The sequence below is a fragment of the Phodopus roborovskii genome, unplaced genomic scaffold (genome assembly GCF_943737965.1).
Source record: "Phodopus roborovskii unplaced genomic scaffold, PHOROB, whole genome shotgun sequence".
Classification (NCBI taxonomy): Eukaryota; Metazoa; Chordata; class Mammalia; order Rodentia; family Cricetidae; genus Phodopus; species Phodopus roborovskii.
The window spans coordinates 4,561,034-4,576,073 of record NW_026126575.1 but is presented as its reverse complement, the minus strand read 5'-3'; the positions used below and the strand labels follow the sequence as shown (position 1 = coordinate 4,576,073).

At 52.0% G+C, this 15,040-nt stretch overlaps 1 protein-coding gene across 1 annotated transcript in view; it reads right to left on the bottom strand.

The window, feature by feature from the left end:
- The window catches only part of Slc6a6 (solute carrier family 6 member 6), a 46,560-nt gene that overhangs the window by 12,570 nt on the left and 18,950 nt on the right, over window positions 1–15,040 (bottom strand). Inside the window, exons 5-9 of the mRNA XM_051203307.1 lie at window positions 10,685–10,817; window positions 5,876–6,010; window positions 4,928–5,031; window positions 4,682–4,806; window positions 1,051–1,163 (exon numbers count right to left, since the gene is read on the bottom strand). Coding sequence (XP_051059264.1) covers window positions 1,051–1,163; window positions 4,682–4,806; window positions 4,928–5,031; window positions 5,876–6,010; window positions 10,685–10,817 — 610 coding nt within the window. The remainder of the gene's footprint in view (window positions 1–1,050; window positions 1,164–4,681; window positions 4,807–4,927; window positions 5,032–5,875; window positions 6,011–10,684; window positions 10,818–15,040) is intronic.

The window sequence follows — 15,040 nt, the reverse complement described above, 5'->3', positions numbered from 1 at the left end:
CTTCTGGACTCACTCACCTGTGTTTGAACCCACCCTGACAGTGCTTTCTGAGGCTTGGGAAGGGGGATGAGGAGTCAGTATCCAGACCTGATCTCACCCCCTATTTCAGTTTGACAGACTTCTCCTGAAGCAGCTGGACCCCCAAGCCAGGCTACCCAGGAGTTTCTCCTGCCTTCCCTGTCTCTCTAGCTGGCCTGAGCCCACAACCTCCCACCCTCCCTGCACATACCACAGTCTCCCTCCTGGAGTCTCAAAAATAAGCCCACAAAATGACACCCACTTCAGGGAAAGAGACCCACAATCTCCCATGAATCTCATGGGCACCTGCATTCTCTATGCCTGGCGCTGAGCCTCGTGCTTCACAAACTATACCCATTAAGCCAGATGAGGAAACTGAGGCTCAGAGGAAAGATGATGAATGTGGCATCATCACACACAACAATGCTACATCTCCTGAGCTAGATGCAGCAGCTGGATGGCTGACACCAGCGTTCTCTGGTAGTGAACTGTCTCCTATGGAGCCCTAGCAGGGGGCTGGGGCAGGGTGTAGAGTTCAGAGCACAGGAAAATGGCTGGGGGGCATGGCTTAGGGCAGAGTCCATGCTTAGTGATGTGAAGCCCTGGTTCTGCCCAAAAAAAACAAAATAAACATGCAGATAAGACAGCCAGAGGCTAGGGGACAGGCTGGCCTGAATCAGGAGTAGTATGCCAAATGTGATTCAGTTTTTGTAGACATCCTTGGGACTGTGGTGGCCTGGATAATGATTGACACATGCACTGACCTTTGTACCTCTGGGTTCTGGCCTTCTATTTTTCATTTATGGCTTGACTTTAGCCACCCTCATCTCCTTTGGGAGAATAGCCTTGGGCAATAGGGTAGAAGGTTTCCCCCCCCCCCCCACTGCTGGCCTGAGGCCTTGCACTGGTTGGCTAAAATCACTGAGGTAGCAGCTTGAGGGGGAAGGGTCTGAACATCCCCCCAGATTCTGTAAGGATGGGTTCTCACAATGAGGCTGCCCACATGAGCACCAGAGCCCCACATCCACGTACCTGGCTGTCCAGTCCAAGCAAGAGGAGCATAATAAAAAACAGAATGGACCAAAAGGTGGGCAGCGGCATCATAGTCACAGCTTTTGGGTAGGCAATGAAGGCCAAGCCAGGACCTAAGGGAGAGAAACGGGGAGGGGGACACAGGAGGACAAACAATCAACACCATGTCACTTAGAACCCTGGGCCTCACAGATCACTCATGTCTGAGTGAGGAGAGGGTCACCTAAGCCCAAAGTGCAGGGGCCAGGGAAACAGACTGGTGGGGCTTGGGAGGGGCCCCAGGCAAGCATCTGTCTCCTACCTGTACATGGCCTCCTCTCAGGTGAATCTAAACCCATATAGACACAGGATCCTAGGGGCAGGGAGCAGGACTGAGCCTGGGGCTCAGGTGGCCACAGACTGAGGAAAGGGAGGACCCACCCCTCACACAACCAAAGCCGCACACTGACGCTGGCTGGAAGGAAAGCTGTGGTTATGTGATTCGTGACATCCTCCTTTGCAAGGAACGGTTTCTATTTTTTAGTTAATGGCTAAAACACTGTTTGAATGGAAAGAAAAAAAAAAAAAGAAAGAAAGAAAGAAAGAAATTTAGAAGTATGCCCAGTGGGCCAGTGGGGCAAACAGCTTTTCAGACATGCCTGTGGGGCCTCTGTTCCCCACAGGCACCCAAGTTCACACAAGGCAAGGTAGAACCAGCCAGGCCTGGCACTGAAGGGAGGCGGCATGGGGTAAGACAGGTCCCACATCCCAGTCCTCACCCACCACTTCATCTATATTGGGCTTCAGTTTCCTCTACGTGAAACATGAGAGTCAGGTGGCCCCAGGATCCTTCTGTTCCAATTCTCAGAGGTGGATACCACTGCCCCGAAAAGGGCTATGGATTCTTATCAACAGGAAGCTCTGCCCCCTCCCCCCACCCCACCCCAGAGGCAGAGAGGGACAAGAGCTGTGCTCACTCGAGTGGCTCACAGAGCCATTTGAACACAAACATCTGCTTGTAAAAGCCCCCAACTAGATGATTGGTGGGGGGCACATTATCTAGCTAGTACTTGTGGAATCAACTACTAGAAACAAATCAAACCAATTAAGAAGGCCAGACTGCAGGAGACTTGGAAGACGTTCTGTACTTTAAAGCAACCATCAAAACCAAGCAAATGGCTTAAGAGGAAAAAAAAAAATCACAAAAACAAACCAATTTTGGAAAAAAAAAAAAAAAAAAAAAAAAAACAGAACTGGAACCAGAACTCACTTAAAAGCATCAACAACCGCAACGGCGGCAGAGGGCAAGTCTTTCAGTGCCGTCTGAGAAACTGGGGAGAGGGGCAGGCGCTAAGTGGTTGGTAGAAAATTCTAGAAGATTCTTTAAGGTGGGGCTGCTTACCAAGGCAGAAGCTGCTTGAAAGAGCAAGACCGAGGGGAGAGGGCTGGGTGCAGAACACATAACTCCCACCCGGGATATCATGAAACACACTTGGAATCAAGTTAGAACTGGAAATGTACTGAGCCCCTAAATTCCAAAGCTCTAGCCCTGCCTGGTCCACCCCAGGGGTCCCCTGGGGAATCAGGGCTAGCCAACAAGACAGATGTAAAATGTGGTACCCCCACCCTAATACCAGATACTGCGAGCAGACTTAGTTCACTTATTTCTGCCTTCCACTTTAGATTTTCTCAAGCCAGCCTCAAGAGAGGGGCTAAGCGCCCTTCTCCAAAGCAACAGTGAACTTGGGAGAACAGAAGCTGAGAATACTTAGGCCATTCTGATACCCTGCCAGCACAGCATGCTGTGTCCTGTCTGGGCTTCCCTCGGCTCGTTCAAATGTGCTCTTCTTTTGTTATCATGCTTGCTAAAACTCTTATGGAGGCACTGTCCTTCTCACTGTGCTGGCTGTTCAGACATCACTGTGGGGAAGGAGTGATGAGGTCTTTGAAGTGGATGGAAGAGGAAACAACTGGGGCTGACCATATATATGGCACGCAAATACCCATTGTGCATAAAGATCCGCTTGACGGGCCTCATCTTCCTCCCTAACAAGCTTCCTCCCTGCCCTTGGGGACACCCAGTTACTGGCTTGGAGTCACCTTGCATGTGCAAGCGGAAAGAGTGACATTTGCAGAGGGGGTGGGCGCCTTGCTATACAACTTCCAATCCAGGGTGTGGTACCAGTTCCTGTGGCCCTGGTCTCTGCCTTGGAGCTCGAGGATGGGCAAACAGTTCTTGTCCAACTGGACATAGAGCAATAGATACGTGTGTACAGTGTGAAGTTCACACTTGGGGGGGGGCGTGTATCTGAGTTAGACCCCAGCAGCCCATAGTAGGATGAGGGTGCCTGAGGTCAGAGGAGCCAGTGAGAAGGGAAGAGCTACCGTAGACGGACTTGCAATGGGTAGAGGCTCAAGTGTCCAGACACACTGCCTGTGGCCCTAGTCTGCCCCAACCCAATCGAGCAAGGGTCCTGAGTTGGGCCCTTGCTCTCATGTGAGACATGAATATCTAGATACACAGTGTGGAAGTACCCTGTGACCTTCCAATACCAGGGCTTAGGACTAGGGAACTAGGACATGACCTTGAGTGGTCCAAGGGCAGAGAATGACAGGGACTTAGGGTACCTGCCCCTGGTCTGCAAAAGCCCCTAGAAAAATGATGCACAGTCTACCCCAACCCCATCCTGGTGGCCTGAAGGGAACTCCATCCCAGAGTCCTTGGCAGCCTCCAGAAGGCTCCAGAGGGGCTGTGGGCAATTACATTAGGTTAGACAATATCGCTCTGCAAGAGACTTGGGTGGTGGAAGGTGGCCCCTGGGGATCTCTACCCCAGCTACCACAAGGCTAAGCAGCAGGGTGAGGCCAAGGCCCAGTCCTCAAACCCAGACTCCTAAACACTGTGATGAGGTGGTAAGATTCTAGTCCTTGTTCCAGAACCATCTTCACTAGAGCTCTGGGTCCCATGTTGCTAAGGAAGGACCCACTCTGTACAGACCCTGAGACTGACCAACCATTCTGTGACGGTAGGTGTCTTGAGTAGCAACATGGGACCAACTGGCCCCCATTCCCTAAGGGCAACAGTGTCCTCATGTCCTACTCCCAAATGGGCTCTGTCAGGGTCCCTGGGTGCCCCCCCCCCCGCCTTCTCACTCCTGGTGACTGTAGTGGAGGCTGGGAGGGATAAGGCTTGGTAAACAGACCTAGAAAGTATTAAAGAATGGATCAGCCTGGTGGTGGGGCTCGCCAGGAGCAGAGTGCAAACCGCAGAAATGAAGGCTAAGATGCCAGCAGCGCTGGTGATGGTGTGCTAGCTGTGGCTGCCCTGGGTCTCAGTTGGAAAGCAACTTCCATGGCTAAAGCCAGCGGTTGCTGGGGAAGGATTGGGGGCTGGAAAACCACAACTAAAACAGCCACCAATTCCCTTCTCAACCGCCCTTGTTCCTCCCACCTTCAGTGGGCCAGGATGCACTGAAAACCTTGAAATGTAGTTTTTGTACTCAGGTATGGGGGAATGTCTTGAGGGGAGAGGGGATGTCTATGTAAAAGTCAGGTTCCCTCCATCCCCCTGGGGTCTGGCTCCATGCCTGCAGTACTCATCTTACACACTAGGTGGCAGTGCCCACCACCACTGCCACCGACACCACCGTACCTGACTCAGCCACATCAGCAATGTCCACCCCTTGCTCTTGTGCCATGAAGCCCAGGATGGAAAAAATTGCGAAGCCAGACACAAAACTGGTACCACTGTTCAGGCATCCCAGCAGCATACAGTCCCTAAGTTACACACACGTCAGGGGGTAAGTTAATCACAACACAAGGAAGCCACGCTCCCTACTTCTCTTTTTCTTTAATCATCATTTCTAACGTTCACCGGGCCCGCCAGCGCGACACTTGCCTGTACGAGTTATACTTGTACTTGTTGTAGCTTCCCAGTGAGGTCATGGCCCCCAGGCAGATGGCATAGGAAAAGAATATCTGGGTTCCTGCGTCGATCCAAACCTGAGAGGGAAGGAAAGGGCATTAGGGTGAGGGGCGCTGACAATGTGAGGATTTTTGACCAACCATGACAAGGTCTACATGGGTGTTGATGAGCTAAGAGGAGCCCCAGAAGGCAGAGACAGTGGCCTCCTGTTTGTGCATCAGTTAAGAGACTGGATCAGAAGTACCGCTCCGGGAACCTTGCTTTTTGTACCTACAGAATGTGCCCCCAGCCTACCCTGCCCTTCAGCACGACTTCCCACACTCAGTAAAGAGTTGTCTTTACTCTGTCTACTCCTAGGTCACCATGGTCTACTCCCAGGTCAAGGCAGCCTTGATGGCTAAGTCCAGGGGCCTGAATTAGATAGACCACAAGGCACTATGTCCCATAGCTCTGGAAGGCAGCAAGTCTACCTTCCCAGCTCATGGCTCAGGCTGGCCATCAACCCTGCCCTGCTCAGAGACCCAGAAATGCTGGCCCCTGGGAGGGAACTGAACAGCGTGGGATCCTGGGACAAAGGTCTCAAAGGACACACAAAAGCCTCCTGGGTTTCACAAACTCTCGACGCCCCTCATCAGCTATGTGCTATGATAGGGACTTACAATATGACCCCCTTAACCTTCAGGGCCGCCATCAATTCTAAATCCCTCCCTCGTCTGAGGATACCTTCCTGAATACCAAGCCTCTGCTCTTGGCATGACCTTAGCCAGTGCCATGCCTGAGGCAGACTCTGGAGCTTGGAAGCACCACAAGGCACCATTGGTCCAGTGGAGGAGTGCCTGGCAGCAATGGCCGGCTACAGGTGGGCAGGAAAGAGCCATGGGAAACACAGTCACCTGCACCCCGAGCACCACCCTCCCATACCTGTGGGTCCTCCAGGCGGCTGATGTCAGGGTACAGGTAGAACTTGATGCCTTCGCCAGCACCTGGCAGGGTCAGTCCACGAACCAGCAGCACCAGAAGCATGGCAAATGGGAAAGTGGCGGTAAAGTAGACAACCTGTAGGGGCGAGAGGGAGTCAGGCAGACCTGTGAGCATTCTCGCTGCAGTGGAGTGCGGACATCCTCTTCTCTCAAAGCAGCAGGTCACCCTGGGAACAGCAAGGACTCTGCAGACACGCTGGTGGTCCCCTACCATGTAACCTTCAGCATGTTGCTTAACCTCTCGTCCTAAATAGGACATATGGATCTAGCTTATGGCTGAAAAAAATAAATAAACCCTGTGGCTAATTTACATAGCTCATCTAAGTTCAGAATTTAAAAAAGCGGGCAAGATGGAAAACAAATCCTCCCCACTTTGAAGAGCTGATCACTAGGAGAAAAAATACAGACAATACAACTGAGAATCTAATCAGGGTCTATGCCACAGCTCAGCCCACTAGCTGTCACATGGCTCTCAGCACATACCAGCTGCCATTACACTGTCAGTGCGCCACTGGGGTAAAGAGTCAGAGAGGGCTGGAGCGATGACTTGGGTTGAATCACCAGCTGTTTTTGCAGAGACCTGAGATCAGTTCCCAGCATGCACTGGGTAGCTCAGGACTACTTGAAACTCTGGTTCCAAAAGATGTGGTGCTCTCTTCTGTCTAATGCAGGCACTAGGCACACACACACGTAGGAAAATACCCACACACATTCAGAACCAGGTGTGAGTGCACATCTGTAATCCCAGCACTCAGGAGGCTGAGGCAGGAGTATGCAGGACCTGCATGGGGACACACAATGAGAAAAATGCCTGGGCCTTCTCTTGCTGAGAGATGCAAACACAATGAGTACTCTCTCTGGGCCTTGCTTTCTTCTCCTATGAAATGAGGACAAGAGTCACTGCAGCCCTTGTCAGGGGATGGGTGAGGCTTAACACAGTCAGACGACAGCAAATGGTTGTCAAGACTCACAGCCTGACTGATGGTGACTTGAAAGGGGGTGAGTGGGAACTTCTCTAAGGTCATGGCCAGAATGGTAAAGGCTTACAGGAGACCCATGAGGTCACAACAGGCCAGAGTCGGGGTGGGGGTGGGGTTAAGGAAGGCCCTCTGCCTAGTTCCATGAGCTATTTGGTCACAGGGCAGTTAGCCTTTAAAATGGTTGAAGATCTGAGGGAGGCCATCACTTTCTAGGAAGTCAAGCCCCTTAGAAGGGAACTCAAGAACAGAGGGGTGGCCACCATCCCTCTCTAGACTTGGTCTCTCCACCTCTAGATGAGAGCCTTCAACTGAATAGGCTTAGGTTCCCAGCACTGAGGCTGCAGGGCAAGGAGGTGTTAGGCCCAGAGGGTCAGCTGGGGTTGTCACTCACCTGTCCTACCTCCCAGTTGGCAACTGTGGCTGCAGCTTCAAGGGGGAACTCTGACCTTGCCCTCTGTCCAAGTCTATAGGGAATGTCTGGAAATACTTAACAACCCAAACAGTGGTGGCATTCTACAAGGCCCTCCTGTCCGACACCCCTCCCTGGATGCCTCTCTTCCTCCAGGCCTCGGTGTCCCCAGCCATTCTTGTTTCTTTTCCCTTGAAGGACAGACAGACACCCGGGACAAAGGCCAGTCAGGAAGCCATTGAAAGGGTAAAAGAATGAAAATCTGTCTGTCCCCTCCCTTCCTGTGGATAGGCGGGCAGGCACCCCTGGCTAGATCCCCCTCTCTGAGGCTCTGCAAGGCCACACCCAAGCTGGTAAACAATAGCCACACACAGGAGCCCCTTAGAGGTCCCCAGAGGGCTACAGCTTCAAAGCAAGTGGATTGCAGCCAGAATCACTGGACTCATGGGGGCTGGGGGCTCCCTGGCTTGTCTCTTGCCTCTTTAATAAGCACTTATTCGATGCCTGCTATGTGCCCAGCATGGTGCTATAAATTTACTCAATACTTAGCATACCTGGATGAGCTCAGGACCATTACAACCTACCCCTTCCCTTTTGAGAAAATGAAGCCCACACTGGCCACTGTCACCTGCCTGGAGTCCCCAAATAGGAGGCTGTCAGTGGTGGCATCTGATCTAGGCCCAGTACTTTCAGGGCGCCCCCTTGTCTTCAGGAGTGTTACTGTTGTTGACACCGTGTCGTGCTGCTCCAGTCACTTCTCCAGAAAGCCACCTTTGCTGTTCCTTGGATGAGCCTGGGAGCCCTTCTCTCAACTTTTCCGTGACTGTCCCTTGAGGTCTTCCAGAGAGAGGCTGGTGCCAGGCTGGTACCACAGGCCCCTGACGGTGGCCCAGTAGGCCTTGCTGTGGGACATGGTATTTTTCCACTCCTGTTTCTGATCCTCCACTACTCCTCTGAGCTCAGGGCCAGAGGCCTTATAGAAAATGTAGGCTTGCAGGACCTCACCCCCAGCCTCTGGAGGTTGGTGGGTAGCAAGAGGGAGCTAGCTTCCAGCCTCCTGTTACTCAGCTTTACTTGGGAATGCATGGCCTGGGCAGCAAGAGTCATTCAGTCATTCACTTCACACCAGGGGAAACTGAGGCTGAGCAGGTGAGAGGGACTTGCAGTCTTTCCATTTGTATGGGCAGAGGTTAAGTCCAGCCCCAGGTCAGGCCCTATCTGCCCTGGAGTGTGACCACAGGCCCAGCCATGCACATGTCCAGGCCCTTCCTAGGTGAGCATTGGCAGTCCGTCCTCTTGTGTGAGCAAGCAGGAACATGCCTGGCTTCTGCCTCAATGCACCTACAACCCAACATAGGGGTAAGACTGAGAGAGGGGAGGAGGAAATGGCCAGAGTTCAAATCCCAGTTTGGCCACCGATGAGCTGGGTAGCACTGAGAAAGTTAGTTAAGCTCTCTGAACCTCAGTTTCAATTGTGCAGGATCGAAAAACTTCTGGAGGATTAAATGAGCTGCCACCCAGCTCTGAGAGGCCATGTTAACACCCCAGCTACCTGGCTTGTTGAAGGAGTGAAACCACTGAGTTTGGGGCCTATGTCAGACCCTCAGAGAGTTGGAAAGGCCAAAACCAAACACCTGAACTTTGGAGCCCAGGCCTCCATCCATCAACCTCCTTTCTCCTGGACTAAGCTAGCCACGGAAGCAGGCTTGGCCAAGAGGGTTCAGCCCTCACGGCTGGAAGCCTGGTCTGCAGCCAGAGCTGGATGCTGAAGCCAGCCGGCGGGTGGGCCTGGGTAGGCAGGCAGGCAGGCAGGCAGGCAGGCGGACGGCCTCTGAGGGCCTCTCAGCATTGAGCTGGAGGAAATCCACAAAGCTGTTTGTCTTGGCTTCTCTAACTCATCAAGCCCGCTATTGTTCAAGGAACCAGGGCGTGCCTGCCCCTCAGAGCAGGGTGTAGCTCAGCATAGGTTGGGGGAGTAGAGCTCTGGCCAGTCACAATTTCACAGGGGCCACAGCTGCAGCCTGGCGTCCTCTCTTTGGCTCTGTCTCCTGTGTAGTGCGCTGTGTCCCAAATATTGCTGACTGTGCCTGGTAGACATCAACCTCCTCCATCAGACTGGGGGCTTCCTACGTCCAGGCCAGGTACACCACAGGGCCTTTACACTGGCCATTGCCTCTGCTGGCAAAACTCCCTCAGATACTCTTTTTTAAAGACAGGGTTTCTCTGTGTAACAGCTCTGGCTGTCCTGGAACTCCCTCTGGAGACCAGGCCTGCCTCTGCCTCCTGAGTGCGGGGATTAAAGGCGTGGATCCTACTCCTTCTCATCTTCACTCAGCCACCTCAGTCACCCCTGCCTGGCCACCCTATAGAAGATTCCCCACGCTCCTTTCTTCTCTCCTGTAACTCTTGGCACCTGTGTCCCATGCTCATCTCTCTTCCCAGCCAGCTACAGATGCCAAACACTGTGGATCCCCTCACTGTTTCTAAGACAGGATCCATACACAAGAGGCTCAAAGGGCATCAGTGCACCCCGAACACGACTGATGTTCTCTCCAGCATCCTCAGCACCAAAGCTCCCTGAACACTCCCTGACAGACTCGCTTCCATGTGGGGAAGCTGGGGCAGCAGGCAGAAGGCAATAGCTGCTTACTCAAGAGTGTGGCTCAGGTCTATTGGTCCACAGATCTGAGGTACTTAATATGCCTCATCTCAACTCTCATGTTCACCTTTTGACAGCTGAGGGGACAGGCTTGGAAGGAAGGGGAGGACAACTGCTCTAGGACAACTACCTGTTCTCTTCTGAGTCTCAGTTTCCTCACTGTTTGGAGGAAAGCAACAGGCATGCTCCCAGGACCACAGTGCTCAGGGTCCTGAAGGAGACAGGCAACATCATGTTCCCTCTTTCTGCTTGCCCTGTGGTGTGGTCCAGGCCTGGCTGGTTTCCCTTCAGACTGAGGTTCAGTATCGCAGTGGGCTCTGCACTCCAGTACCAGGACAGTGATACAGGGTAGCTGGGCAGCCCTGCTTCAGCATCTGTTCTAAACTCCAGGTGGCAGCCAGCCTGCTATGCAAAGCACACTGCAGTCTAATGGAATAGCCAGCAGCAGCAGGACTGCCGACTGGCCTTGGCTCAGCAAGTCTTGCTCATCACACCAACACTGCATATGAGGGGCAGGGCAATGGCTAGACACACAAGCTCAGTGGGGGAAGCTGGCTGCCCACCACTCACGAGGTCATTAAGCCTGTCCTGTCAGAGCACTCTTGTATCCCAACACGGGCTCTTCTCCTAGGGTAGAGCTCTTTGAGGAGAAACTGGCCATAGTATGGCTGTCCCTGAGGCAGAGGACTGGAGTCCACTCACCTTGCCTGTGGATCGAACACCCTTCCAGATGCAGAAAAAACAGACGAGCCAGACTAAGAGGAGGCAGAGCGCAAGGTCCCATTTCAGAGCACCTGGGTGGTCGATTCCGGAGGACAGGCTGAGCACATTGCGCCTTAGGGGAAAAAGAACAAGAAAGAGGTCAGAGGCTGGGGGCCACTTGGCGGCAAAGCCAGCACAGGCAATGTCCTGGTTCTGTCTCTGGCACAATGACAAAATAAAATACAAAATGTTCATTTTCATTCCATCACCTGGGAGGCTGAGACAGGACTGCCTTGAGTTTGAGGCATGCCTGGGCTACACAGTGAATTCCAGGCCAGCCTAGACTAGAGTGTGAATGAATGAACAAATGAACGAATGGACGAACAAAGGAATGATCAACACCTGCCCCCATCTCCACAGATACGCCTCAGTAGCAGCCCCTGGCCTAGGCACTGCTGTGTATAAGCCTTGGGACCCATTTGTCAGGAAGACAATGGAAGGGACTAGGGTAGCAGGGCAGTCAGGAAGCTGCAGAATCCTTATCAGGTGACCTCAGGCTCAACCCAGCTGGGCCATGGGCAAATTAAGTTCCCCAAGCCTCCATTTCCTCTTTTGTAAAATGGATACTGATTTGGGTAGTAAGGTGGCTCGGCATGTAAAGGTGCTTGCTGCTGAGCCTGCTGAAATGACCTGTGACCTGCACAGTGGCAGTAAAGGACTCTTTCAAGTTGTTTTCTCTCTCTCTCTCTCTCTCTCTCTCTCTCTCTCTCTCTCTCTCTCTCTCTCACACACACACACACACACACACACACACACATACACACACACAATGTTTTTATAATGGAGCTGATTATCTGTGGGCAACCTTCAATTTTAACTGTGGGCCAAACACAGGGTTCAAATCTCCATTTCTGCCCAACTGCTAACCCCAGGCAAGTTACCTAACCACCCCATACCTCTGTCTCAGTAAAATGAGGGTGGACCCCTTTTCCCAGCACCCTCTGTCCTAGTTCCCTTGATCTAACTCTGACTGCTATCTGGGAATGGTGGTTTACACCTGTAATCTCAGGCTGAGGCAGGAGGAGTATGAGTTCTAGGTCACCCAGGGCTACATAGTCAGACCCTGTTTCAAAAGAACAAATCCAATCAATGGGGGGGAAAAAAAGAAAGAGGAAAAAAACAAAAACCAAAAAACTAACCCTGAATGTTATCTAGATCTTTCCCAAGGTGTAAGCCTCAGAAGGGCAAAGTGGGTCCTGTATGGGCATAGGGTACCCATCTTGCTGCAGAAACTTGTAAGGAAAACACCACAAGAATGTCCAGTATCATACCAAGGTCTGGAGGTGGCTGACCCCTGACACACGATCACATGACTGCAGGGTGAAAGCATACCCACAGAAGCTACTGGCATGTAGCTGGTGTTTATGTGGAGGCTTACTCCCTCCTTCCCTGCCAGGGTTTTGGGGCTCTCTGAAGCAGACAGGTCCATAGCTTTCAGGACAATTCCCAGGGAGAAGAGGCCACTAACCCTGCTCAGAGCCACATAGCAGAGCTGGAGGTCTGTGGAGTCAGAGACCTCCAGTCACCTTTGGTAGTGTCTGCTGTTTACATACACTTGCCTTCACCCGGCCCCTCCCTGTAGGGAAGGAACCGTAGGAGGCAGCACAGCATGCTCATAGCTCAGATGGCCCTGAAACCTACTGTCCCAGTACCCCATGTCCAGCAGTGCCCACGCTGAATGCACAGACACTGAGCCTCCAGGTTACATGCCACCAAGTCTTTAAGCTGCCAACCACAACAGAAAGGACACAGGGTCCCCACACTCCAGGAGAGTTCCAGACAAAGACAGTTCTTACAGCTGCAGGCAGGCCCACAGGAGTGGGGACTATGAGCCTCGTTTTGTCCTTTCGTAAACTGGTAGTGCCCGTTCTTACCCAGGCTGCTTCTTGGGAAAACATCCTAGGATATTTATTCTAGGCTTTCAGTGGGTTAATGGGACCCCCATAGTCAGGAAGCCAGCTGGGTCTTAAGAGCCCTCTGGACCAGGACCTTTGGCTTTTTTTCCTCCAGAAAAGCCTCAACATAGGAATTTTGAATAAACCCAAGGGTCCTTTTAAGTGGTCTTCAAGCAACATGTTTAGTCCACAGTCATTGTTCTCAGGACCCAGGATGATACCTGGAACACAGCAGGATTCAACAAACAGCTACTGAATGAATGAACCACCCAGGAAAACCAATCCTCACAGTACTAGGTCAATGCAAGAAGTAACCCCAAGTCTAAGAGGAGGGGCAACTTTGCTTGGTGCCTTAGTTCTTATTCTGCTGCTCGCAGTGACATCAGTGCCCCTCACCATGTCACTAGAAGAGTGTTTGACCAACACACAAGACACAAAAGCCAGCAGAACCTGACTACATACCTTTTCCATTGATCTCATTCAATTCAAGGGGTAGAACCCATTGGTCGAATTTCACAGATGGGAAAACCAAGGATTGGAGGGTCCATTTGCCCACATTTGCAAAGCCACTAAAACTCCAGGCCTGTCTGAGTCCCAAGGTTATCCCAACTGCACCACAACATAGTCTGATTTTAAAAGAAAATAGCACCTGCTTTTAAGGACCTGCAGGCTGGCTCAAAGGTTAAGAGCATTATCTGCTCTTCCAGAGGATCTGGGTTCAATTTCCAACACCTACATGGCAGCTTATAACCATGCATAACTCCAATTCCAGGGAATATTAGACACACAAGTGGTGTGTATACATGTACATACCTGTATACACACACGGGGGGGGGGGCGACACCTATAGGCATAAAATGTAACTAAAAGTTTTTAAACGATAAAGGGGCCTCCAGTCCTCCACTACGAGCTGGGATCATCTGGTGTCTTGGGGCAGCATCATGGGGTACCTTCACAAAACAGGCTAACAGCCAACCACATGCAGCTGGGCCCCTGCCAAGCTGAGACCTGGCAGCACCACAGAACAAAAAGCCCTTCCCATTCAACATTCAGCACTTGGGTAGCAGCCATGGAAGCTCAGCACACAGGGAGAGACAGCCCACGCTCCTGTGAATGGGCCACATGGGGGAGAAGAATGTGGCCCTAATCCACACCTTCACACACGCAGCCTTTTCCCTAGACTGCCCTCAGGAAGTGTGTCCTCTGCAGCTGATGCTCCAAGTAACTTGCTGTAGAGCCCATCTAGCCTGCCTTCCTTCCCACTGGTTCTGACCATCTCATGGACAGCATGCTGACATAGTCTACTAAGTTAATGATCGGCCATGAGACTGCCTCTTTGTCTTTTGTCTTTTTGTTCTTTGGGGCAATCTATCAAGAAGCTCAGAACTCTAAAGCCAGATCCTGCTGGTCCTGAGATCCCCATCCAGGTCATGACCCTCTCTCTCTGTCCATTCCCACCACCCTGTTAGAGCAAAGCCAACTAACTGCCCAACGGAGAGCCCACTGTCACCAAGCACTGCCAAGTAGAGTTGCTCTGGGTAGCTGAGACAAACTGAGTCCTTTTACTCCTCTACTGCTGGGGACAGTCCCTGTAGGGTGGCACCCAGTGACACTTCAAGGTGGATTTTCCCTGACCCAGTAGCTCCATTCCCAGAACCTTCTGTTATTCTACCAGCATGCCCCCTGCCCAGTACCCCTTTAGGATACAATTAGGCCTTGAAGTGGGCACAGTGGAATACCATCAGTGTCAGGTTCTTGGTGCTCTGGTGAAACAGAATAACATCCTTGGGGGACAAAGTAAGCCAGCAGGGCAGGGGATATCTGCACAAGACCAGCTGCTGTGATCAAGAGAACCTGAATACACCCCATCGAGCAGGCGCTCCCAGGGGACAGGGACTCACAATAAATGCAGCTCTTTTGCAGTGTGAGTAATTCATATATACACTTTATAGACTTAGGTGGGGAGTGACACAGGGTTTCTCTGTCTAGCCTTGGCTGTCCAGGATGTCACCTTGTAGACCAGACTGGCCTCGATCTCAAGAATTTCACCTGCCTTGGCCTCCTGGATGCTGGGATTAAAGTTTTGTTTTGTTTTTGAGACAGGGTCTCACATAGCCCAGGCTGGCCTTAAATGATTGACCTTCTTGCCTCTACCTGAAATTACACAGTATTGAAATCATACAAGTCTGTCATCGGGATTCATATAGCTTGCTAGGGTCACAACATGTCTTAGGAATGGAAGGAATAAGTCTGTCAATCAGGCTCTGACAGCCCCAGGCAGGCCTGAGCTGGAGAGTAGCCAGCCATCTGAATCCCAGCAGGGACCCCTCCACCAATCCTCTCAGTGCCCTCCCTCCTTCCAAGGGTGCCTTCTCACTGCTCTGAGTAGAGCTCAGTAAAC